General features: G+C 44.4%; 1 protein-coding gene across 1 annotated transcript in view; it reads right to left on the bottom strand.

Annotated features, from left to right (window-relative positions):
• Window positions 1–27,158, bottom strand: part of THPO (thrombopoietin) — a gene marked incomplete at its 5' end in the record, with an annotated part of 53,192 nt that overhangs the window by 2,353 nt on the left and 23,681 nt on the right. Inside the window, 4 exons of the mRNA XM_081956302.1 lie at window positions 3,834–3,998; window positions 7,805–7,891; window positions 11,184–11,311; window positions 14,089–14,291. Coding sequence (XP_081812428.1) covers window positions 3,834–3,998; window positions 7,805–7,891; window positions 11,184–11,311; window positions 14,089–14,291 — 583 coding nt within the window. The remainder of the gene's footprint in view (window positions 1–3,833; window positions 3,999–7,804; window positions 7,892–11,183; window positions 11,312–14,088; window positions 14,292–27,158) is intronic.

Genomic DNA, 27,158 nt, shown 5'->3' with positions numbered 1-27,158 from the left:
AAAAGAGGCAAAACTCACTTAAGAATTGTCTTGCTTGGCAGTGGAAATTTTAGACTCAATTGTGGTCATAAGTTGAGGACCACCTCAACGTATAAGTTGAATAGCGGTTGAAGGTAGGGAAAAAAATGTCATGAACAAGGACACACATTCAATTTGTAGCTACCAAGATTGTTGGATGAGCAGGCACAAAAACAGCCAGTGAAGTGAGAGAAGCTTGGAAAACAGATCTCTTGTCAGTCAACAGGAATGACTTTCTGGGAAATCTGGGAATTGAAGTCCACACATCTTCAAACAACCAAGATTGAGAAACACTATGAATAAAGGCAAAAAAATCTTCGTGCCCCAAACCAGCAGTAATGCCGGGAGTAACCCACCTATGATTCAATAGCCAGGTGATGAGTATCATTGTGTCAACAGGGAACAGTTCCTGAGTCCAGCAACATATAACCACAATAAATACAGCTAGTCCTCACTTACCTACTGCCCTGTTTAGTAACCAAAGTTCATGACAGCATAAAAAAGTCTGCAAATCTCAATCCCATGACGGTTCACTTAATGACCATGGGTGATTTGCTTAATGACCGACTGGAAGTGAGGCCAAAAAAGCCAACACAGTTCTAGGCTGCATAAACAGAGGGATAGAATCAAGATCAGGTGAAGTGTTAATACCACTTTATAATGCCTTGGTAAGGCCACACTTGGAATACGGCATCCAGTTTTGGTCGCCACAATGTAGAAAAGACGTGGAGACTCTAGAAAGAGTGCAGAGAAGAGCAACAAAGATGATTAGGGGACTGGAGGCTAAAACATGAAGAACGGTTGCAGGAACTGGGTATGTTTAGCTTAAGAGAAAGAAGGACTAGGGGAGACATGATAGTAGTCTTCCAATATCTCAGGGGTTGCCACAAAGAAGAGGGAGTCAAACTATTCTCCAAGGCACCTGAGGGCAAGACAAGAAGCAATGGGTAGAAACTAATCAAGGAGAGAAGCAACTTAGAACTGAGGAGAAATTTCCTGACAGTTAGAACAATGAGTCAGTGGAACAGCTTCCCTCCAGAAGTTGTGAATGCCCCAACACTGGAAGTCTTTAAGAAGATGTTGGATAGCCATTTGTCTGGAATGGTATAGGGTTTCCTGCTCAGGCAGGGGGTTGGACTAGAAGACCTCCAAGGTCCCTTCCAACTCTACCATTGTATTATTCAATTCATAAGCATCATATGTTATGTGATACCTCAATAACAGACTTAGAATAACTTTATTGTCACTTTGAATGTACCTATCGGCATACATTAACATCACATTTTGTTGCAATATACACCACATAAACATGACATAAATAAATAAGTAAATTGTGCATATACTGCATCATTTCGTGATGAGTTGCCAGTGCTCATCATTAAACTGAGGACTACCTTGTAAGATGCAAAGGCAGACGATGAAAAGAAAATACTGTATATACTAAAACAGCCCAGCTTCAGGAAACTGATAAGGTGCCTTTGATGGTGAGGAAAGCATCCAAGATTTGCTCCAATTCTTGGTCATCTCCTATGTTTATACCAAGAGCATTCACTGCCTCTCCATTATCTTGTAGTGCCAACAAGCGTCCATCACAACTATGGTATACTGTATATATCAAACCCTTCACACACCTTACGAAAGTGTCAGGCCTGCAGTTATATTCCTTTTTAGGATCTTTGGCCTGCCACACTCTCTATTATTTCATTATGCTCTTTCATTAGTGTAGTAATTGGGAGGAGGAATAGAAAGGAGTAAGAATTGTGGAAGTTTTTAGATTTGGGATTCCACAGATGTGCCAACATGTCTGTCTTTATTAAATTGGAACTTTGATGATGTCTTGAGCTCTGATTTAATTCTGCATGCTAATTGGGACGCTGACAGAAAGTTTCCCACCATCCCTCTTCTCCATAATCTCAACTCTTTCATCTGTCTTGTGACTTTCTTCCCTTTCATCTCCACTCATTCCATCATTAAACAGTTCAGGAGATGTCACACATTCTTCCTGTTCAATGTTGACTCATTAGCCGCTACCCAATTTACTTTCAGGCATGGTTTATTTAAGCCAGATGCCACTTTTCATGCATTCATCAAACACCAATGACTCCATGTTTTCGCTTTCCATAATTCCAAATTTTAGGCAAACTCTGCCCGCAATCAGGAGTTCTAACCTGACCAGCTCGAGATTGTCCCAGCCTTCCATCCTTCCAAAGTTGGTAAAATGAGGACCCAGGTTCTTGGGGGCAATATGTAAACGGCTCAGAGTCCTTTTTAAAGGTAAAGGTTCCCCTCGTACATGTCTGCTAGCCGTTCCCGACTCTAGAGGGCGGTGCTCATCTCTGTTTCAGAGCCAAAGAGCAAGCACTGTCCTAAGACGTCTCCATGGTCATGTGGCCGACATGACTAAATGCCGAACGCTGTTACCTTCCCACCAAAAGTGGTTCCTATTTTTCTACTTGCATTTTTTACGTGCTTTCGAACTGTTAGGTTGGCAGAATCTGGGACAAGTAACGGGAGCTCACTCAGTTTCGCGGTGCTAGGGATTCGAACTGCCGACCTTTCTGATCAACAAGCTCAGCATTTTAGCCACTGAGCCACCAAGTCCCTTGTAATTCCCCATAATTCTCTACATTCTCTAAATAAGGGATGTCAAACGCAAGGCCCGCCAGCCCATAATGCCTCTGCCAGTTGAAATGTAGCTTGGGAGGGCCAAGTATGTGCTTTCTCCCCCCCCCCCCGCCGCCCCCAATTGGCTCCCCTGCCCTCCGTTTTCGCTGGCAGAAGGCTAGCAAAAGAAACTAAAAACAAAACGAAATGAGAAATGTTTCCCCTTTTGCATTTGAGCATGCAAGAAGGGACAGGAAAGGAGGGAGGGAAAGAGGAAAGACAAAGAAAAAGATGGGAAGAGCGTAAGGAAGGAAAAATAAGGAAAGAGGGGAAGGAAGAAGAAAGAATGAAGAGGGAAGGCAAAAGAAGGAGGGAAGGGAAGAAGGAAGGGGGAAGGAGGGGAAAGAAGAAAGAATGAAGAGGGAAGGAAAAAGAAAAGGGAAGGGAGGAAGGAAGGGAGGAAAGAGGGGAAAGAAGAAGAAAGAATGAAGAGGGAAGGAAAAAGAAAAAGGAAGGGAGGAAGGAAGGGAGGAAAGAGGGGAAAGAAGAAGAAAGAATGAAGAGGGAAGGAAAAAGAAGGGAAGGGAGGAAGGAAGGAAGGAAGGAAGGAGAGGAAAGAAGAAGAAAGGATAATGAAGAGGGTAGGAAAAAAGGGAAGGGAGGAAGGAAGGAAGGAATGAAAGAGAGGAAAGAAGAAAGGAGAATGAAGAGGGAAGACAAAAGAAGGAAGGGAAGGGAGGAAGGAAGGAAAGGGGAAGGAAGAAGAAAGGAGAATGAAGAGGGAAGGCAAAAGAAGGAAAGGGAGGGAGGGAGGGAGGAAAGGAGAAAGAAGTAGAAAGGAGAATGAATTGGGAAGGAAAAAGAAAAAGGGAAGGGAAGGGAGGAAGGAAGGAAAGAGGGGGAAGAAGAAGAAAGGAGAAGGAAGAGGGAAGGAAAAAGAAAAAGAAGGGAAGGGAGGAATGGAGAAAGGAAGGAAGGAAAGAAGGAAGGAAGATTATAGTGAGAGTGAGGGAGGGTCTGAAGGAAGTCCTGCACACACCGAAGTCAAACGCAGCCCTGATGGTCTCTCCCTCAATGAAACTGAGTTCGCCATCCCTGCTGTAAATCCGCATAGAAATAAGATCTTTCTCCATTCAGAAACCCCACAGCACGATGAGAGGGGCTTCTGTAGTGATCCTCCCTCCACCCCACCAATTCTGGGATTGGCTCACCTGCCCTTGGAAGCTCCTTAAGTGCTGAAGGAAGAAGTTGGCTTTCTCATCAAGCTGCTGAAGACGTACCAGGATGCAGGTCTCGTTCGTCGATCGCTGGGCCGCCTCTACGCCCTCCATCAGTTGGATCAACGCTTGGAGGATTTCCTGCACCTTGACTTCATTCTGAAATAGAATCAGTCATTTTCGCCATCTCGAGGACACTGTTATTTCCACCTTCGCGACTTTAAGAGGTGTGGACTTCAACTCCCAGAATTCCCCAGCCAGCTTTGCTGGCTGGGGAATTCTGGGAGTTGAACTCCACACCTCTTAAAGTTGTCAAGCTGAGAAACACTGCTGTATTTACTAGGATGGGACCAGAATTGGGTTTTTTTTTCTTAAAATTTAAGGAGTAAGACTGTCATCATTTTAATTTCACTGCCATTAGCCTCTTTGTTCTGTATTGCAGCAGAATTTCAGCACACCCCAAATAATGTTTAAAAAATCCGTAATCCATACAAGCTATAGTCAAATGTCATGCTTAGCTACCACACTAATTGTTACCCTCCAAGCTAGACAAGACTAGGAAACCAAAGTTAACGCATGCTAATGTTACTTTAAGAGACGCGGTGGCTCAGTGACTAAGACGCTGAGCTCGTCAATCAGAAAGGTCAGCAGCTTGGCGGTTCGAATCCCTGGCACCGCGTAATGGAGTGAGCTCCCGTGACTTGTCCCAGCTTCTGCCAACCTAGCAGTTCGAAAGCAGGTAAAAACGCAAGTAGAAAAATAGGAACCACTTTGGTGGGAAGGGAACAGCGTTCCGTGCGCCTTCAGTATTGAGTCCTGCCAGCCACATGACCACAGAGACGTCTTCAGACAGCGCTGGCTCTTCGGTTTTGAAATGGAGAGTCGGGAACAACTAGCATATATGTGCGAGGTGAAACTTTACCTTTCAATGTTACTTTTATTATACGTTATAAAGCTTACAAGTCTGAATGCATCTTCTCTCTCTCACCCTTTATGAGAACTAGGCAAGGATCTTGTCCGAGATACTTAGCCAGATTACCATTCTGTTCCAGACTCAAATTTCTTTTATCCGAAGGTGACCCTCATTAGAACTTTTCCCACTGTTCTTCAAGGTTATTTCTTCTTCCCATTACAGTTGTGTACACCTACCTCTGTTTTCAACCTGGCAACGTTAAGATGGGTGGACTTCAAATCCCAGAATTCCTCAGACAGTGTTTTAGGTTGGAAACACTGGTCCACTTGGCCCAGACAGAGAGAACCACTGGTTTGAAAGAGGGATCAAAGAGGCCATCTATTGAGCGGCCCTCTCTCAACTAATCATTGGAACAACTTGCCTCCAGAACTTATAGTGCTCCAACAATGGAGGTTTTTAAGAAGAGATTGGACAATACAATACAATACAATAGTAGAGTTGGAAGGGACCTTGGAGGTCTTCTAGTCCAACCCTCTGCCTAGGCAGGAAACCCTATAAACTGTTTCAGACAAATGGCTATCCAACATCTTCTTAAAGACTTCCAGTGTTGGGGCATTCACAACTTCTGGAGGCAACTTCTGTTCCACTTATTAATTATTCTCACTGTCAGGAAATTTCTCCTCAGTTCTAAGTTGCTTCTCTCCTTGATTAGTTTCCACCCATTGCTTCTTGTTCTACCCTCAGGTGCCTTGGAGAATAGTTTGACTCCCTCTTCTTTGTGGCAACCCCCAAGATATTGGAACACTGCTATCATGTCTCCCCTAGTCCTTCTTTCTATTAGACATATCCAGTTCCTGCAACCGTTCTTCATATGTTTTAGTCTCCAGTCCCCTAATCATCTTTGTTGCTCTTCTCTGCACTCTTTCCACATCTTTTTTACATCGTGGCGACCAGAACTGAATGCAGTATTCCAAGTGTGGCCTCACCAAGGCATTATAAAGCGGCATCAACACTTCACGTGATATTGATTCTATCCCTCTGTTGATGCAACCTAGAACTGTGTTGGCTTTTATGGCAGCTGCTGCACACGGCTGTCTCATATTTAAATGGTTGTCCACTAGGACTCCAAGATACCTTTCACAGTTACTACTATCGAGCAAGGTACCACCTATACTGTACCTGTGCATTCCGTTTTTGTTGCCTAAATGTAGAACCTTACTCTTTTTACCATTGAATTTCATTTTATTAGATAGTGCCCAATGTTCAAGTTTGTCAAGATCCTTCTGTATCTTAAGCCTATCTTCTGGAGTGTTGGCTATTCCTGCCAGCTTGGTGTCATCTGCAAATTTGATGAGTTCCCCATTTATTCCCTCATCCAAATCATTGATGAAGATGTTGAAGAGTACTGGGCCTAAAACAGAGCCTTGGGGTACTCCACTGCATACTTCCCTTCATGTAGATGCAGTTCCATTGAGGACTACACGTTGAGTGCGGTTGGTCAGCCAGTTACGAATCCATCTGGTGGTGATGCTGTCTAACCCACATTCTTCTACTTTATCTACTTTATCTTTATCAGACAACATTTGTCTGAAATGGTATAGGGTCTCCTGCTTATGCAGGGGGTTGGACTAGAAGACCTCCGAGGTCCCTTCCAGTTCTACTATTCTGTTATTGGGATATTTTATTTTATTTATTTTTGTTTGTTTTTCAAACACGTGAAGTTTTAATACCAGTTTATAATGCCTTGGTAAAGCCACACTTGAAATACTGCATTCAGTTTTGGTCGCCACGATGTAGAAAAGATGTGGAGACTCTAGAAAGAGTGCAGAGAAGAGCAACAAAGATGATTAGGGGACTGGAGGCTAAAACATATGAAGAACGGTTGCAGGAACTGGGTATGTCTAGTTTAATGAAAAGAAGGACTAGGGGAGACATGATAGCATTGTTCCAATATCTCAGGGGTTGCCACAAAGAAGAGGGAGTCAAACTATTCTCCAAAGCAACGGGGGGCAGGACAAGAAGCAATGGGTGGAAACTAATCAAGGAGAGAAGCAACTTAGAACTGAGGAGAAACTTCCTGACAGTTAGAACAATTAATCAGTGGAACAGAAATTGCCTCCAGAAGTTGTGAATGCCCCAACACTGGAAGTCTTTTAAGACGATGTTGGATAGCCATTTGTCTGAAACGATATAGGGTTTCCTGCCTAGGCAGGGGGTTGGACTAGAAGACCTCCAAGGTCCCTTCCAACTCTGCTATTGTATTGTATTGCATAAACATGAACAAAGGAAGTAAAAACAGATAAATGGGGACAGTCGGACAGGGACGGAAGGCACACTAGTGTGCTTATGCACACCCCCTCTACGGATCTCTTAGGAATGGGGTGAGGTCCACGGTAGAGACAGTTTGAGGTTGAAGCTGTGGGGGTTTGAGGATGTAACTACGGAGTCAGGTAGAGCATTCCAGGCGTTGACCTCTCTGTCGTATTTTCTGCAATCAAGTTTGGAGTGGTTTACCTTGAGTTTGTATTGATTGTTTGTCCATGTCTTATTGCGGTTGAAGTTGAAATGGTCATTGACAGGTAGGACGTTGTAGCAGACAATTTTGTGTACTATGCTTAGATCAGACCGCAGGCGGTGCAGGTCCAGATTGTCCAAGCCCAAAATTTCCATCCTGGTGGCATAGGGAATACTATTGTGAGCAGAGGAATGGAGGACTCTTCTCGTGAAATATCTCTGTACCCGCTCATTCATCTTAACGTCCCGATATACAATATGGATTCCAGGAAGACGGGCTGTATTCGAGAATTGGTCTGGCAAAGGTTTTGTATGCCCTAGTTAGCAATGCAGTGTTACCGGAGAAGAAGCTTTGTAAAATTAGGTTAACAACTCTTAATGCCTTTTTGGCAATGTTGTTACAGTGAACTCTGGGGCTTAGATCATAGGATATGGCAGCACCTATGTCTTGTCCCAATAAGGTTCACAACCATTTGCACTCTGATTCAGGTGAGTCTAAGGATACAGATAAACCCCCAAGTGGCCTGAACATACTTACTGTCTTTGTTTTCCACACCCTGAGGTTCAACCCCACCAAGGGTAAATGCACAGGTTCCAGAAGCAAAGGGAATTCTTCACATTGGCTCTGCAGAGACAGGAGAAAAGCAGAGGAAAATCAGCTCGAAGCTGGCTAAATTCCACTTCTGCCTTCTACCCCTTCTAGGAAACAGAAATGGGAATATTCTTATTAGAAAGGCAAATATTATTCTGGGGACTAAATCTACGAAGAAGGATTATTGGAAGGAGGCACATCTAGTCTAATGAAGAGAAGAACTGGGGGTGACGTGATATCCGTGCTCCATTACTTGAGGGGATGTCACAGAAAAGAGTGGGGGGGGGGTTGTCAAATTATTGTATTTTTCGGAGTATAAAATGTACCTTTCCCCCTCTAAAAGAGGGTGAAAATTTGGGTGCGTCTTATACACTGAATGTAGCCTCACCCCCCCTCTGTCCCCCACCCTTTGGTCTCTGCCTCCCAGCAATTTACCTCCTTGCAGCAAACAGGGAAAATAGGGCTTGCGGAGGCTGTAATAGGCTATAGCAGCGATGGCTAACTTTTTTTGGCTCGCGTGCCATAAGTGGGGGGAGCGCAGGGAGGTCATGTGCAGGCGTGCCGCACCCATAATGCAGTGCGCAACCCCCAGTGCGCATGCACGCACTATGGGCGCTCCCCCTCCCATTTTAGATGCTTTTTTCACCCTCCCCAGGCTCCAGAGGCTTTATAGGAGCCTGGGAAGGGCGAAAACAGCCTTCCCTACCCCCCCCCCCCCGGACGCCCTCCGGAGGCATCAGCGAAGCTCAAAACGACCCTCTGAGCAAACCGGGAGTGACTTCCGGAGGGTCATTTTGAGCGCTCCGAAGGCTTCAGGGACTGTCCTGAGGCTTCCCTGACGCCTCCGGAGGGCGTCCGGGGGGGCGGGGGAGGCTGTTTTCGCCCTCCCCAGGCTCCTATAAAGCCTCTGGAGCCTGGGGAGGGTGAAAAATGGCTTTTAAAAAGGGTGAACTCAGCTGGCCCTGACAAATGGCTCCGCGTGCCACCTGTGGCACGCGTGCCATAGGTTCGCCATCACTGGGCTATAGCAATCCCTGCAGCCTGAAACAGCTGATAATGGGGAGGCCCCTGCTGAAATTGAAAGTGAAACTTGCTGTTTGCTCCACAAGGCAAATTGTCAGGAGGCAGAAGCAGATTTTTTTTCCTGTGCTAATCAACTGTTTGCTGTTTGCTGCCAGAAGGTAAGTCAATAACTATAAATGCCTATAGAATGTTCAAATTATTAGACTTTTTAAAAGACTATTTTATTATTGTTCTAGACAGCTTAACAAAATGAAGAAGCTTTTTAAAACATGTTTGATCTGAAGAGGCCCAGGGCTATTGTATCTTCTTTTAAATAGCAGAGAATAACTATCCTTCCAGAAAGCACGTCAATTTTAAGAACATCTGCACAAGTATAGTCTGAAATGTAACACTGCAAACAGTGTATATTGTCTGTACTGTTTGCTGTTTGTTGCAAGGAGGCAAATTGCTGGGAGGCAGAAGCAGTTTTTTCCCCCTTGTTTCCTCCCCAAAAGTTAGGTGCGTGTTATATTTCGGAGCGTCTTATACTATGAAAAATATAGTATTCTCCAAGGAACACGAAGGCAAGACAAGAAATAACAGTTGGAAACTAAGGAGGAATTTCCTGACAGCGACAACAATTAATCAGTGGAGTGACTTGCTTCCAGAAGTTGTGGGTGCTCCACAGGGGTGGGGTCCTGCCAGTTCTAACCTTTTCTATAGAAGAGGTTCCACAAATCTACAGTGCCGTTTAGAACCGGTTCCAGCTCCCTGCCCCCGCCCGTTCGCATATCATCAAGATGAAGAGCGAGAGGAGGAATTCTGGGAGTTGAAGTCCACAAGTCTTCAAGCTGTCAAGTTTGAACACCCCTGGGTTTTTTTTTCCTAAAGGGTTAGGGGTGCAAGGGTCTTGTAACTTGACAGCTTTAAGACTTGCACACTTCAATGCCATAGTTCCTGAGCCAACATGGCTGGAGGAGGAATTCTGGGAGTTGAAGTCCACAAGTCTTAAAGCTGTCAAGTTTGAATACCCTTGGTTTTTTTTTCTAAAGGGTTAAGAGTGCAAGGGTCTTGTAACTTGACAGCTTTAAGACTTGCACACTTCGATGCCAGGGTTCCTGAGCCAACATGCCTGGAGGAGGAATTCTGGGAGTTGAAGTCCACAAGTCTTAAAGCTGTCACATTTGAACAACCCTGGGGTTTTTTTCCTAAAGGGTTAGGGGTGCAAAGGTCTTGTAACTTGACAGCTTTAAGACTTGTGTGCTTCAAATGCCAGAGTTTCTGAGCCAACATTTTGGTTGCTAAGCAAGAGCGTTGTTAAGTGAGTTTCACCACATTTTACAAGTTGGCCACTCCCACCGGTCACATAGCTGGCAAGCCACTCCCACCCGGTCACATGGCTGGCAAGCCACTCCCACAAAGCAGGCCACACCTACAGAAGAGGTTCTAAAAAAATTTGAAACTCACCACTGGTGCTCCATCACTGGAGGTTTTTAAGAACAGATTGGACAACCATTTGTCCAGAATGGTATTAGGGCAGGGGTGTCAAATTAATTGAGGGCTACATCAGGGTTGTGTTTGACCTCGGGAGGGGTGGGGGATGTGGCCAGGGTGGGCGTGGCCAGCTCAATGTCACTCATTGAGGCTCTGTTTTCGGCCGTGATGGTCTCCTATAGCCCGCTGTCAGTGAAACTGCACATGCCCTCCTATGCCCCTATTTTGCTGTCAGAGGCACTGCAAGCTGGTCCTTCGCTGTTTCCAGGGCACCCACATAGCAGTGGTGGGTTACGACTGGTACGCCCCGGTACAGGCGTACTGGTGCCTGCCAGGAGCACCAGATACCGTTCCCATATGGTGCTCCAGAGGGCCCACCTGCCCGCGTTCCATACCGGTATTTGAGGTTTTGGGGGCTTCTTTGCATGCGCACAGAGCATACGTTGCCTGCGCGTCACTCCGCCGAGCACCTGGAGCATCGTGGAGGTGTCGCAGGCGGTAAGTAGGTATGCGCCCACTGCATGTGTGTGCTACCACTGCATGTGTTCATCTGGGGGGACGCCCGGCCTCATTGCACCGTACGGGTTGCAACAAGATCCAGAACCCACCACTGCCCTGCAGGCTAGATTTAAGCACCCTGTGGGCTGGATCCGGCCCACGGGCCTTGAGTTTGACACCCCTAGTATAGGATCTCCTACTTAAGCAGGGGGTTGGACTAGAAGACCTCCGAGGTCCCTTCCAACTCTGTTATTCTGCCCCCCATTTGAAATAGGTTAAGAAGGAGAAACTAGTTCAGTGCGCTTGGACAGACCAGTAGGTGCTTTCTCACCAACGTTTCCTCCATGTCCACAGCTTCAGCCACGTATTTCTGAATCAGTCGCCTGTCACATACGAGCTCCGTGGGCCGCATCCCGGAGAGTCTCACCTGGAACAGGAATACAACGAAGACCAGCAGCCCTGGAGGAGACCAAGGAGATAGAGCAGAGAAGGACTCACTAACTATCTTCCGTCTAGAGTTTGAGGGTGGGCGCACTCTCACAAAACGGAAATGCTCGCCCAATCCACAAGTAGCTAACATGTACAGGTGCAAACCAAGGATGAAATCTACTTACCTTCACTATCGGTTCGCAAATGTGAGCGCCCACGCCCACCACCGCACATGAGCAGGACTTTCCGTGCATGCGCAGGGCGGCAAAAATAGGCGCATTGACATCCGGGCGGGTGTGCGGAGCCTGCTACCCAGCACACCTAAAAGATGAATAGAACAGCGAGGGGAGGGGGAATCTGCTCTGCCACGTGATTTAGATTAGCTAGAAAGCGGGAAATCCTGCTTTCTGGCTAATATAAATCGTGTGTCACAGCTGATCGTCGGAAATACCACTTCGCCTGAACCGGTAACATGCTCACACACACACCCTGCTCCGTTTTGGGCCTGGAAAGCCTCCTGCACCAACCTGGAAGCTAAAAAATGGGTGAGGGGTAATGGGCGCATATGCGGATAGCAGGGGAGCACAGGGGATCGTGTGCACATGTGTGGGGGTGGGGCTCACACAGGGGGGGTTGCATGTGCATGCGGTGGGCGGGGGGCACGGGGGCGTCACACACGCATTGCAGGAATTCAGTCTGTGCACTTATACAAATACAATAGCAGAGTTGGAAGGACCTTGGAGGTCTTCTAGTCCAACCCCCTGCATAGGCAGGAAACCCCAATACCGTTTCAGACAAATGGCTATCCAGCATCTTCTTAAAGACTTCCAGTGTTGGAGCATTCACAACTTCTGGAGGCAAGCTGTTCCACTGATTAATTGTTCTCACTGTCAGGAAGTTTCTCCTCAGTTCTAAGTTGCTTCTCTCCTTGATTAGTTTCCACCCATTGCTTCTTCTTCTACCCTCAGGTGCCTTGGAAAATAGCTTGACTCCCTCTTCTTTGTGGCAGCCCCTGAGATATTGGAACACTGCTATCATGTCTCCCCTAGTCCTTCTTTCTCTTAAGCTAAACATACCCAGTTCCTGCAACCGTTCTTCATATGTTTTAGTCTCCAGTCCCCTAATCCTCTTTGTTGCTCTTCTCTGCACTCTTTCCAGAGTCTCCACATCTTTTCTACATCGTGGCGACCAAAACTGAATGCAGTATTCCACGTGTGGCCTTACCAAGGCATTATAAAGTGGTATTAACACTTCACGTGATCTTGATTCTCTCCCTCTGTTGATGCAGCCTAGAACTGTGTTGGCTTTTTGGGCAGCTGCTGCACACTGCTGGCTCCTATTTAAATGGTTGTCCACTAGGACTCCAAGATCCCTTTCACAGTTACTACTACTGAGCAAGGTACCACCTATACTGTACCTGTGCATTTCATTTTTCTTGCCTAAATGTAGAACTTCAAACGTCCAGTCTTAATTTTGCTCATTGCTAAGTCAGATGCATCTAGTTTCCAACCCAAAAGACAGTTTGTTTCCAGTTTTGCCACCCTCCTGGCTGTCCCCTCAGCCTGGGATAATGGATACTGTCGTTTGGGAGGCAAGGCTGCAAAAATGCCCTCAATCGATCAGGGAGTGGTCAAAAAAGTCAAGATGGCGGCCACTACAACACAATCAAGGCTCTACCGGTGGTTTCTCTGCATGCAAGGAAACAGAAAAAGCTTCTAATACAGGAAGTCCTCGACTTACAACCATTTGTTTAGTGACCTTTGAAGTTGCAACGGCACTGAAAAAAGTGACTTATGGCCAGTTTTCACACTTACGACTGTTGGCGCCTCACCGTGGTCACGTGATCAGCGTTCAGACGGTTGTCAAATGGTTTGTATTTATGACGGTTGCAGTGTCCCTGGGTCAGGTGAGATCGCCCTTTGCGACCTTCTGACAATGAGGAAGCCAGATTCACTTAATGACCGCGTTATTAATTTAACACTGGCAACGATTCCCTTAACATCCGTGTCAGGAAAGGTCGTAAAATGGGGCAAAATTCTGTCTCGCTTAGCAACAGAAATTCAATTGTGGTCGTAAATTGAGGACTTGTAGAGTATTGAGGCCTCCATCTTGATGTTTTTCGACCAACCTCCCCAGAAACCCAGGCAAAACAGTTGGACTTCAACCTCCATCATCCCCAGCTGAGGTGGCTTATTAACAGGATCCCATCTTTGGGGTCAGCTGAATTGCAGATTCCGAATTCGAACCCCAAACCTAAATATCTTAACTTCTAGATAGAATCCCTCCCCATTTGGAAACTTCCTATAAAGCAGGGGTGTCCAAACTTGGGAACTTTAAGTCTTGTGGACTTCAACTCCCAGAATTCCCCAGCTGGCCAGCTGGGGGAATTCTGGGAGTTGAAGTCCACAAGTCTTAAAGTTCCCAAGTTTGGACACCCCTGCTTTAAAGAGTTAACATTCGGTCTGGGGGGTGGGGGATGGGGTTAGTTCTTCCCCAGACCTCGTCCTGGGTTGTTGCCCTCTAGCCTCAGCTCATGTGCAGAGTGCTTTCCCCCTTGCATGCTACTTTTTCAAGAAAGAGCCCATCCCAGCCCTTCTATTTGGGCTCCTGTCCTTCCCTAATTCATTTTAGTGTCAATCAGGGAGAATATTTGTAACCCGGGGTTGAAAATGAGGGATCCTTGGTGCCTTCTGAACTTTGGTGGTTTAAACTAAGTAACATCATCAGCGCCAGCGAAATGCCTGCACCAAGGATCCCTGCACTTTGGGGTGCCCTGCCCTGCTCTCTCCTGCCAGGCTGGCACTCACGGTTCAACTCCATGCCCCACTGTCCATTGGGTCGCTTCCTCGCTCCGCTGGGGGACAACAGCTGCTCTTCTCCAGCTCCTGCCCGGCGTCCATTGAAGACGGCTTGGCCACGCAACCCCAGCAAGCCCGCAGTGCCGCACAGAGGGGAGAGCCCCAGAGGTTGCTGTCTTCTCTTGCCAGGGCTCTCTGCTGCGCAATTCCAGCTTTCCAAGTCAGGGTTGCGTCGCTTCCTGTTGTGTTTCTGCTACTGGTGGTGCTGACCTCTGGGCCAAGGCACTAGAGAAGAGAACACGGCAGGCCGTCAGGAAAACTTCTCACTTCCCGATATTTCCGTCTTGGCTCAGAGCTGATGGAGGAAAGGCAGCACAGGCAACGGACTGAGGCACGAGAAGCCATCCGCAGGGATCTTGCAAACACGTTCCAGCCTCAAGGCTTTATTAGAATATAAAATAAAGGGGTTGAAAGGGACCTTGGAGGTCTTCTAGTCCAATCCCCTGCCTAGGCAGGAAACCCTATACCGTTTCAGACAAATGGATATCCAGCATCTTCTTTAAAACTTCCAGCGTTGGAGCATTCACAAGTTCTGGAGGCAAGTAGTTCCAACTGGGCTTTCTTGTTTTTTTTTTCTTTGAAGACGTTTCACTTCTCATCTAAGAAGCTTCTTCAGCTCTGACTGGATGGTGGGGAATGGAATCCAGTCGGAGCTGAAGAAGTTTCCTGGAAGAGAAGCAAAACGTCTTCAAAACAACAATAACAGCAACCAGAAAGTCCACTTGCCTCTTGAAAGAATCACCTTTGAGACAACCATGAGATGGCTGAGAATCTCCATAAACATTTAGACCATGATTATTTAGAATAACAGAGTTGGAACGGACCTTGGAGGTCTTCTAGTCCAACCCCCTGCATAGGCAGGAAACCCTACACCATTTCAGATAAATGGTTATCCAACATCTTCTTAAAACTTCCAGTGTTGGGGTATTCACAACTTCTGGAGGCAAGCTGTTCCACTGATTAACTGTTCTAACTGTCAGGAAATTTCTCCTCAGTTCTAAGTTGCTTCTCTCCTTGATTAGTTTCCACCCATTGCTTCTTGTTCTACCTTCAGGTGCCTTGGAGAATAGTTTGACTCCCTCTTCTTTGGGGCAGCCCCTGAGATATTGGAAGACTGCTATCATGTCTCCCCTAATCCTTCTTTTCATTAAACTAGACCTACCCAATTCCTGCAACCGTTCTTCATATGTTTTAGCCTCCAGTTCCCTAATCCTCTTGGTTGCTCTTCTCTGCACTCTTTCTAGAGAAGGCTTACCACAGGTAGTCCTCAACAACCAACTATTTGTTTAGTGACCGTTCACAGCTGCAATGCCATTGGGGGAAAAAGTGACATAACTGGTCTTCACACAGGCCAGCACCGTGTTTAGGAAAAAGACGAGCTTAGATCCTGACAGATCTCTATGTCAGTGTCTCTTAACCTCAGCAATTCTAAGATTGTGTGGATTTCAACTCCCAGCATTCCCCAGTCAACACTTGGGGAAATAGAATAGAATAAAAAAAGAATAACAGAGTTGAAAGCGACCTTGGAGGTCTTCTAGTCCAACCCCCTGCCTAGCCAGGAAAGCCTACGCCACTTCAGACAACATCTTCTTAAAGACTTCCAGTGTTGGGGCATTCACAACTTCTGGAGGCAAGCTGTTCCACTGATTAATTGTTCTAACTGTCAGGAAATTTCTCCTCAGTTCTAAGTTGCTTCTCTCCTTGATTAGTTTCCACCCATTGCTTCTTGTTCCACCCTCAGGTGCTTTGGAGAATAGTTTGACTCCCTCTTCTTGGTGGCAACCCCTGAGATATTGGAAGACTGCTCTCATGTCTCCCCTGGTCCTTCTTTTCATTAAACTAGACATACCCAGTTCTTTGAGGTACCCCATGCAGCCCTGGATCCCTGGAGAATGACAGATAGATTTGGGGTGCTTGGCACTGTCCCCCTAGTCCTATGGGACATGGGTGTCACTGATGGATGTCCCCAGAGCTGGATCTTGACTTTGCTGCCTCTCATTGGGATCTACCAAATCCAGAGTGTCTGGAACCAAAAAAAAAAAACGAAAAGTGGCTTAAAGCAAATTTTAGGGTCCCAAAGATGCTTTTTCAGGTAGCAACTGGACTTTCTTGTTTTGTTTTCATTTTTCACCCCGGTTGTTCCTGGTTCCTGTAGTCTGCAGTTATTCCTCTGGAAATCCATTCCTACTCCCACACCATTCAAAGGGTCTTCATCCCAAATTGTATAGCTAAAAGCCTTTAGAGATTCTCAGTCATCCAGGCCATATGTTGTCCCAAAGGGGGTTTTTTCGGGAGGAAACTGGATTTTCTTGTTTTTCTTTTGAAGACATTTCACTTCTCATCATAAGAAGCTTCTTCAGGACAGTGGGGAATGAAAGGATTTATGCAGAAAATCCTTGCAGACAGCTGGACCTTTGCATCCTTTTTAGAGAGTCGTTGAGGCCACTTGGAGGTTTATCTATGTCCTCAGCTACTTGGAGAAAGAAAGTCCCGTTGCCTCATGAAAAACCACCTTTGGGACAACCATGACCTGGATAACTGAGAATCTCTACAGACATCTCAAGCTCCTTCTGTGCAGCTGACTATCTCTAGCAAACTACCCATCTCAGTCCTGCTCTGAGACTTCACTGATCATTGGAAGATCTGAGGTAAAATCAGGGGATAGCCAGAAGATTTGATGTCACTCCTGCACCGGGAGAGGAATGGAGAGGAAATTGAGATACAAGGGAGTAAGAAGAGACAGTTAAGGATAAGGAAGGTCAACCAACTTGGCCCCGGGACCCAGAAGCTGCTGTAGCTCACGCATGCAGCTGGGCGCCTGCTAGAGTCCCTCTGGATCATGTGAGATTACTTTCCCGGTGATAGTAAAAGCTACAAGGGGAATTTCCGAGCAAGCCAAGAATTTTGGCTGGAAATCAACTTTCCAGCTGCAGGAAGCTAGTTAAAGGCTTCATTCCTGTGAAGTTGTCTGGAAATTAAGACCAAACAGTGTCTAGACCAGGAGCAACTTTAAGACTTGTGGACTTCAACTCCCAGAATTCCTCAGTCAGCACTTGGGGAAATAGAAATAGACCAGCCAGAGTAGGGGTCTCCAACCTTGGCAACTTAAAGACTTGTGGACTTTAACTACCAGAATTTTGGGAGTTGAAGTCCACAAGTCTTAAAGTTGCCAAGGTTGGAGACCCCTGGTCTCTCTAGACCAGTGTTTCTCAAATTTAGCAACTTTAAGACCTGAGGACTTCAACTCCCAGAATTCCCCAGCCAGCCATGCTGGCTGGGGAATTCTGGAAGTTGAAGTCCACAGGTCTTAAAGTTGCCAAGATTGAGAAACACTGCTCTAGACAGATAACTGACAGTTGGCTACTGCAAAGTAGGGAAAAGTCTAGTGGCGCTTTAAAAACTGCCAAATCTATTTGGGCCAATGGCCAGTTTTCCTCAATCTGGGTCCAGCAGATAGGGAAGAGTTTCATATAGGTATGTCCTTCACTTACAACCATCTGTTTAGTGAACACTTGAAGATACGACGGCAGTGAAAAAATGACCTATGATCGTTTTTCGGGCTTACAATCAGTGCAACATCCTTATGGTCATGGGATCAAAATTAGGATGCAGCTGGCTCACATTTATTTTTATTTTATAAATTTTATTTATACCTTTTTCTTTAACATGCATAAGTGCTTAATAAACAGTGTATTTGTCTGGGTCAATTTACTTCATAATAATTGTAAGGATAATATTATTTACTTGTATATAATTAATATTACTAGTAATCTTCTCATTGTTCCTATCACCTATCTCCTCCCACTTATGACTGTAGAACTATAACTTTATTACTTGCATCACTACAATTTATATTGATTGTTTCCTAGTATGATTTGATTGCTTATTTGTACCCTGTGACTATCATTAAGTGTTGTGCCTTATAATACGAGACAAATATATCTTTTCTTTTTATGTACACTGAGAGCATCTGCACCAAAGACAAATTCCTTATGTGTCTAATCACACTTGGCGAATAAAGAATTCTGTTCTGTTCTGTTCTGTTCTGTTCTGTTCTATTCCATCCCATCCCATCCCATCCCTATCCTGTTCCTATTCTATTGATATTCTCGTTATTTCTATTCTATTCTATCCCATCCCATCCCATCCCTATTTTTATTCCTATTTCTATTCCTATTCTATTCTATTCTATTCTATTTATAAAATCTTGTTATTTCTATTCTATTCTATTGATATTCTCTTCTATTGATATTCTCATTATTTCTATTCTATTCTATCCCATCCCATCCCTATTCCTATTCCTATTCTATTCTTATTCTGTTCTATTGATATTCTCTTATTTTTATTCTATTCTATTCTATTGATATTTTCATTATTTCTATTCTATTCTATTGATATTCTCTTCTATTGATATTCTCATTATTTCTATTCTATTCTATCCCATCCCATCCCTATTCCTATTCCTATTCTATTCTTATTCTGTTCTATTGATATTCTCTTATTTTTATTCTATTCTATTCTATTGATATTTTCATTATTTCTATTCTATTCTATTGATATTCTCTTGTTACTTCTATTCTATTCAATTTTATTCTATTGATATTCTTCCAACTTCTAATTTCTACCTCTGTTATTTAACCATTGGCAAAACAAACCCTATCTTAAAAAATATTCTGTATCTTCTTTATCCTTTAACGTTAATGTTAATGTTAACCTAGCCATTTCCACACAGTCTCACATTTACGACCGTTTGCAGCACCTCGGGGTCAGGTGATCCCCTTTTGTGACTTTCTGACAAAGTCAATGGGAAGCCAGATTCACTTAACAACATCACTAACTGAACAATGGCAGCAATTTGCTTAACCGGAGTGGCAAGAAAGCTCGTAAAATGGGGCAAAATTCACTTAGCGACTGTCTTGCTTAGCGATAGAAATTATGGGCTCCATTGTGGTCGTAAATCGAGGACTACCTGTTTCAGGATCCCAGGATCATTTAATCCCTATTTGTAAGCTTCCGAGCTGCCTTTTGATAAACCAGATTCGCTTATTGACATGATTCACTGGACGACCGTGGGAGAAAAGATTGTAAAATCGGGCATGACTCACTTAGCAACTGCATCATCTTAGCAAAGAAAGGGAGTTAAAAATCCCAATCATGGTCGTAAATCGAGGACTACCCGTAGCCTGCTCTTACATGGCAAGGGAGCAAATTTATGTTTAATCTGATTGCAGTATCACAGGACGCCAGCAGAGGGCAGCAAAGGAACGTTGTTTTTCAAGGAGGGGGGGAACTCCAGTGGAAGTAGCTTAAATGAGGGGCATTTTCCTTTCAAATTGAAAAGTAATCTTGAATAAATTAAGCTCCAATTTGTGAACAGCGATTTTCGCGAAAAATGGAGGCAAGCGCTCTTTCCTTTCATCATTTCTCATTCTCTTTTCTTTAATCCTCCGGCTGTGATTCAAATTGTAAACGTTCCCCAATCTCATTGATTCCTAGGATCTTCTGGTGGATCGAAGCAATTTAACAGAATAACAGAGTTGGAAGGGACCTTGGAGGTCTTCTAGTCCAGGGGGTCAGCAAACTGCGGCTCCGGAGCCGCATGTGGCTCTTTCCTCCCTCTGCTGCGGCTCCGTCACCGGTCGGCGCCACAATTTTGAGAGGAGCTTCCGGTGGGGGGGGGGGGGAGAAGCACAGTGCGCCAGGAGAAGACTCTATGGCAAGGAGAGGGTTTTCCAGTTGTCTCCACAATTGATCGGACTTTCGGTTATGACAGGTAGAGGGAAAAGTACACCGCGCTGGGAGGAGACTCTATGGTGGGGGAACTGAACTTCCGGTCAGCTCCAGAATTGAACAGGGGGCTTCTGGTTAGGACCTTTGTGACTCCCGGTATTTTCTTTTCTGTAGGAGACGGGTCCAAATGGCTCTTTGAGTGTTTAAGTTTACAAACCACTACCGGCCAAACCGGTCCGAACTGGTAGAAATCCACCACTGGTGGTGGATTTCTACCAGTTCGGACCGGTTTGGCCAGTAGTAGTTTGGCTGGAACTGGCAGCGATCCCAGCCTGCCACACCCCCGAACCAGTTCCCCGATTGTTTTTCAGTTCTGTGCATGCGCAGAACAATTTTAATTGCACTGTGCCTGCGGGTGAAGCATGCACACAAGCGCAGAGCGCAAAGCGTGCACCCAAGCGAACCGGCAGTAGTGCCTGCCGGAACTCACCCCTGAGTCCAATCCCCTGCTTATCTGAAATAGGATATCCTATTTCAGAGAAATAGCTGTCCGGTTTCTCCCGAAAAACTTCCAAAGTTGGAGCACCCACAACTTCTGGAGGCAACTTCTGTTCCACTGATTAATTGTTCTCACTGTCAGGAAATTTCTCCTCGGTTCTAAGTTGCTTCTCTCCTTGGTTAGTTTCCACCCATTGCTTCTTGTTCTACCCTCAGGTGCTTTGGAGAATAGTTTGACTCCCTCTTCTTTGTGGCAACCCCTGAGATATTGGAAGACTGCTATCATGTAATCTCCTAGTCCTTCTTTTTATTAAACTCGACATACCCAGTTCCTGTTCTCCATCTATTTTAACCTCCAACCCCCTAATCATCTTTGTTGCTCTTTTCTGCACTCTTTCCATAGTCTCAACTTCTTTTTTTTATAATATGGTTGCCAAAACTGGATGCAGCATTCTTAGGTGTGGCTATACTAAGGCGTTATAAATTTGGCACAGTCCATCTTCCAAAACTGTGTCTCTCTCAATTTCAGCAACTATAAAACGTGTGGATTCCAACTCCCAGAATCCCTCAGCCAGCCTCTTTGGTAGTTTTGATTGATCTTGGAAAGCTGAGACCTAAAATGAAGAGGAGGAGGAGGAGGAGGAGGAGGAGGAGGAGGAGGAGGAGGAGGAGGAGGAGGAGGAGGAGGAGGAGGAGGAAGAAGAAGAAGAAGAAGAAGAAGAAGAAGAAGAAGAAGAAGAAGAAGAAGAAGAAGAAGAAGAAGAAGAAGAAGAAGAAGAAGAAGTTCTTAGCTCTTACTTTCTTGCCATTTTCTGAAAATGACAATTATAAAGGAATAAAACATAGAATACATTTAATATGGCTCATATCACTGTTCTCCTCCCCACCCTTCATGGTTTTCAAACTAAAAGAAAAAGAAAAGGAAAGGAAATAGTCCTAGTTCCTAATCTCTTGCCATTTTCTGAAAATGGCAGTTAAACACAACTAAAGCATAGAATAAATTTAATCACTGTTTTCCTCCCCACCCTTCATGGTTTTCAAACTAAAAGAAAAAGAAAAGGAAAGGAAATAGTCCTAGTTCCTAATCTCTTGCCATTTTCTGAAAATGGCAGTTAAACACAACTAAAGCATAGAATAAATTTAATATTGTTTAAACAGTAGTGGCCAAAATTGTGGAAACCTTTTGGGGAAAACGTATTTTTGAGGTTTAACGGCTAATAACTTTGTTTTTGGAGTAGTACCATAAGATATATAAATGGAAATATAATTTAATCAGGAATATAATGCAACAACGTTTGTTCAATTATCTGTATTCTATGAAAAGTTATAGCCAAATATAGCCAGCAATAAAACCCAGTTAATAGAAGCAATCATTCAATCTTGGTTTCACATTATAACAGCTGCAGAACAGAAAGACTTGGTTCACTCCACCGGAAGGCCGTAATTCATGCTAAAGGTGACCCAACTAAGTACTAACTGACATGGGGATCATTTTTGTATATCTCGTTTTTACTATGTGTTTCACTTTTCTTTTTTATAACTACTATTCTAACAGCAAATCTTTCGTAAACGTTATTGCATTATATTCTTGATTAAATTATCTTTCCATTGATATATAATTTTATAGTTCTACTCCCCCCAAAAAACGGTGTTATTAGCCATCAAACCTCAAAAATACTGCACACTTTTCCCCAAAGGTTTCTGCAATTTTGGCCATTATTGTATTATCTGAAATGGTATAAGATCTCCTGAGACAGGGGGTTGAACTAGAAGACCTCAAAGGTTCCCTCCAACTCTTTGTCAGGCTGTCATTATTATTACTTCCTCCCCCCATGGTTTTCACAGACTAAAAGACCTTAAAAAAAGATATTCTTAACTCCTACCCACCCCCTACCATTTTCTGAAAATCAGAAAATAAATCACATCTTTTCACATCTTATCACCTGTTAATGCCAGCCTCTCAAACTGCAATTAAGGTCCAGCTGTCTCTCCCATCCCAAAAGTTGGCAGCCCTTGATTGGCTACTAATTGGCACCACAGCTCCTGCGGAGAAAAGCAAAGACAGCTGCTAATGATCTGGGGGGGGGATTTATACCCCCAATTTAACTGGAGGTGTCAAAATCAAGGTTTCAAGTCCTTGGCTGATTCAGGAGGCCCCCAGGCAGAGGGAAGGAATCAATCCACATTGGAGAAAAACAGGCTTGATGGGTTCTATTCATTGCAACAATCTCAACCTTAATGTAGTGATAAGCACCAAATAAGCATTTGTTGTTAGTTGCAAAATCGTGACCCTCATGGACAATGTTCCTCCAGGACTTCCTGACCTCTCCCATCCTCTGGAGTCCATTTAATCTCATGCCTGACTGCTTTGGTGACTCCATCCAGCCACCTCATTCTCTGTCGTCCCCTTCTTCTTTGGCCCTCAGTCTTTCCCAGCATGAAGCTCTTCTCCAGGGAGTCCTTCTTCCTTCTCATTAGGTGGCCAAAGTATTTGAGTTTCATCTTCAGGATCTGGCCTTCTAAAGAGCAGTCAGGGTTGATCTCCTCTAGGACCGACCAGTTTGATCCCCTTGCAGTCCAAAGGACTCGCAGGAGTCTTCTCCAGCACCAGAGTTCAAAAGCCTCCATTCTTTGGCGCTCAACCTTCCTTATGGTCCAACCTTCACAGCCATCCATTGCAACTGAGAAAACCATAGCCTTGACTATATGCGCTTTAGTTGGCAGGGTGATGTCTCTGGCAGTCGTTTACTCCTCTTCCTGGCTATTCCGTCTTTTACCAGATATAGAGATACACACACATGCACACAAAGAGGAGCAGTCTGCATGAGAATGCAAGCAAACCGATTTTTGAGATTCACCTACATCTGGCCATCATTGGAAGCTCCCTCCTCCCCTCCCCCGGACAGAAATGGGGGGGGGAAATCCCTCTCTAGCCTCCCCAGGGAAGAATGGAGAGAAAAAGAGATGGCACTGCCAAGAGATGGCAAAATGGACTGGTTTAATTAGAAAAAATAATAATTAATCGATTTGGCTTTAGATAATCCAGGTTTGATACTACCCAGATTTTTTTTTTTCTGGAGACAAGAAAAAAAATGACTTTGAGTTTAGCTAATTTATTGTAGAAACGGCTCCTAAGATAAGTTGGTATACTTCAAACTGCAATTCTACTTTGTATTTTTTTGCACTGAAAAAAAATGGAAATAATGAGCCAGCCGTGAGCAGCAGCTTCCAAAAAAGCCAACACAGTTCTAGGCTGCATCAACAGAGGGAGAGAATCAAGATCACATGAAAGGTTAAAACCACTTTATAATGCCTTGGTAAGGCCACACTTGGAATACTGCATTCAGTTTTGGTCACCACGATGTAGAAAAGATGTGGAGACTCTAGAAAGAGTGCAGAGAAGAGCAACAAAGAGGATTAGGGGACTGGAGACTAAACATATGAAGAACAGTTGCAGGAACTGTGTAGGTCTAGTTTAATGAAAAGAAGGACCAGGGGAGACAGGATAGCAGCGTTCTGATATCTCAAGGGCTGCCCCAAAGAAGAGGGAGTCAAGCTATTCTCCAAAGCACCTGAAGGCAGGGTGACAAGCAATGGAGGGAAACTAACCAAGGAGAGAAACAACTTAGAACTGAGGAGAAATTTCCTGACAGTGAGAACAATTAATCAGTGGGACAGCTTGCCTCCAGAAGTTGTGAATGCCCCAACACTGGAAGTCTTTAAGAAGATGTTGGATAGCCATTTGTCTGGAGTGGTGTAGGGTTTCCTGCCTAAGCAGGGGGTTGGACTAGAAGACCTCCAAGGTCCCTTCCATCTCTGCTATTGTATTGTATTGCATTGTAATGCTTCTCTTTCTTCTTTCCCCATTTATCTTATACAGGTAGTCCTCAACTCACAACCACAACTGAGCCCCAAATGTAAGTTGTTAGGTGAGACATTTGTTAAGTGAGTTTTGCCCCGTTTTATGACTTTTCTGGCCACAGTGGCTAAGTGAATCATTGCAGGTGTTCAGTTAGTAACACTGTTCTTAAGTGAATATGGTTCCCCCTTAATCTTTGCTGGTCAGAAGGTCGCAAAGGGGGATCGCATGACCCCTGGGACACTGCAACCGTCATAAATATGAGTCAGTTTGCAAGCTTCTGAATGTTGATAGCGTGACCACGAGGATGCTACAACAGTCATAAGTGTGAAAAGTCACTTTTTTCAGTGTCGTTGTAACTTTAAACAGTCAATAAGTCAACTGTTCTAAACAAAGAACTACTTGTGCATTTCCTTGCATTTCTATGTTATATTATGATTTTATACTGTGATTTAATATCTCAAAGGTGCTTTTTTGAAGAGGCAAATGGACCTCCTGGTTTTTTTTTTCCTTTGAAGACGTTTTGCTTCTCATCCAAGAAGCTTCTTCAGCTATGATTTAATACTTTTTTTTTTTTTTTTTGCTGAAGGAAGTTTGTTTTTCCTTTCTCTCCAGGCAGCACCAAAAAATCGCTTGGAGTCCAACTTCTCTTGGTAGATTTCCCGTGGAAAGGAAAAGAGATGGACGATGGACAAAAGAGAAATGGCAGCTGATGTCATCTACGCATATACAAACACACTCCCCCCCCCCCCCCAAAAAAAAATCCCCTTTGGGAATAAGGCAGAGCTGAACTAAAACCGACCAGAACATTAATAGCATTTTTCTACTAGTGATCTAAGATCCTCTTGCCAAGATCTAAGAGCCAACAGATTGCTCACTTTATTTCAACTCCTCTCTGATCTTCTGTCTCCAGTGTTTATTTGATGCAGTTATTTGATGCGTTTTTTACAACAGCTCTACACCGCCCTGCTTCCAAGAAGCGGAGAAACTACATAGAGATGAAAAGCTATCTATCAAAGAACCAGCAGGCTGGGTGCTTAGCTGGATTCAGGTTTTCACACATTCAGAGACCTGGGAGTCAACTCCTTGTAGCTTGTAGCTGGAGAGATAAAATAGGGGAGAGCTTTTTTCTGAGAGGTCCTTGGTGGTCTCTGAAATTGGCTGTTTCCTTGCAGATGTTTCCTTACCCAAACTATGTAACATCATCAGTGCTAGTAGAATATAAAGCGAGAGCCACCTATAGAGCATGTTCTATAGGTGACATCTCCTCCAGGCAAGATTGGCTAAAAGGTTTAGCCTTGTGTCCCCAAACTGTTGGGAATGTAAACAAATACCAGGCACATACTACCACATGTGGTGGACCTGTAAAAAAAAAAAGCAAGGAAATTTTGGATGCAAATTCATATGTGGTTAGAAAAAAATGGTTAGACAACGTACAGGGTTCAAGCCAGAATTACTTCCATTAGGCATTATGTCAGATGGCTATGATAAAGGGACAATATACCAGGGGTGGGTTCCTGCCAGTTCTAACCTCTTCTATAGAAGAGGTTCCACAAATCTACAGTGCCGTTTAGAACCGGTTCCAGCTCCTTCCCCCCACCTGTCCTCACATCATCAAGATGAAGAGCGAGAGGAGGAATTCTGGGAGTTGAAGTCCACAAGTCTTAAAGCTGTCAAGTTTGAACATCCCTGGATTTTTTTCTAAAGGATTAGGAGTGCAAGGGTCTTGTAACTTGACAGCTTTAAGACTTGCATACTTCGATGCCAGAGTTCCTGAGCCAACATGACTGGAGGAGGAATTCTGGGAGTTGAAGTCCACAAGTCTTAAAGCTGTCAAGTTTGAACACCCCTGGGGGTTTTTTTTCTCTAAAGGGTTAGGGGTGCAAGGGTCTTGTAACTTGACAGCTTTAAGACTTGCGTGCTTCAAATGCCAGAGTTTCTGAGCCAACATTTTGGTTGCTAAGCAAGAGCGTTGTTAAGTGAGTTTCACCACATTTTACAAGTTGGCCATGCCCGCTCGGTCACATGGCCGGCAATCCACTCCCACACGGTCACATGGCTGGCAAGCCACTCCCACAAAGCAGGCCACGCTTACAGAAGAGGTTCTAAAAAATTTGAAACCCACCACTGCAATATACCTAATACTACACATCATAACCACAACAAGAATGTTGTAGGTGCCGCAGTAGAAGAGTGACACACCCCTTCAGAGGAGGAAGGAAGATATTAGGAAGATATTAGTCTGTGCAGAAATGGATAGACTAGCGCTAAAAATAAAAGACAAAGGAGAGACTGAATATTATGACACATGGAACAGATTCTATCAATGGTTAGGAGCACGAGGTGGACGTTATTTGTTTCCCCTTTGGTTTTCATGGCAAGTGAAATGCCAGGACAATCACACGGTATTCAATATATTTATATCTAAATAATAAAAAAAAATATTTTTTTTTAAAAAAAGAGTATAAAATGAGAGCAAATCCCACTCCATACCAACATTGATGATATTACCTAGTTTGGGTGATGAAACGTCTGCCAGAAAACAAGCAAACTCAGAGAGAACCAAGGACCCCTCATTCCAACCCTGAGCTACAAATATCCTCTATTAATATTGGATCCTTTTGAATAGGAAGGGATCCAAAAGATCTTCCCGTTGTAGTGTAGTTACATATATCTTGAAGACTGAATATATTCTACATATACACGGCAAGCGAGAACAATCAACCAATGCAAACAGAAGTTGCCTTCAGAAGTCATGGGAGCTTCATCACTGGAAGCTTTCAAGAAGAGACTGGACTGACATCTATCAGAAATGGTGTAGGGTCTCCTGCTTGGGCGGAGGGTTGGACTAGATGACCTGCAAGGTCCCTTCCAATTCTGTTAATCTCTTAAGGCTCTGGATGTGTTGCTACATTAATCTTGATCCTTATTC

Source organism: Natrix helvetica (assembly GCF_964273705.1).
Source record: "Natrix helvetica genome assembly, chromosome: 5".
NCBI lineage: Eukaryota > Metazoa > Chordata > Lepidosauria > Squamata > Natricidae > Natrix > Natrix helvetica.
Note: the sequence above shows the minus strand (reverse complement) of the source record. Positions and strands in the feature narration are given on the sequence as shown.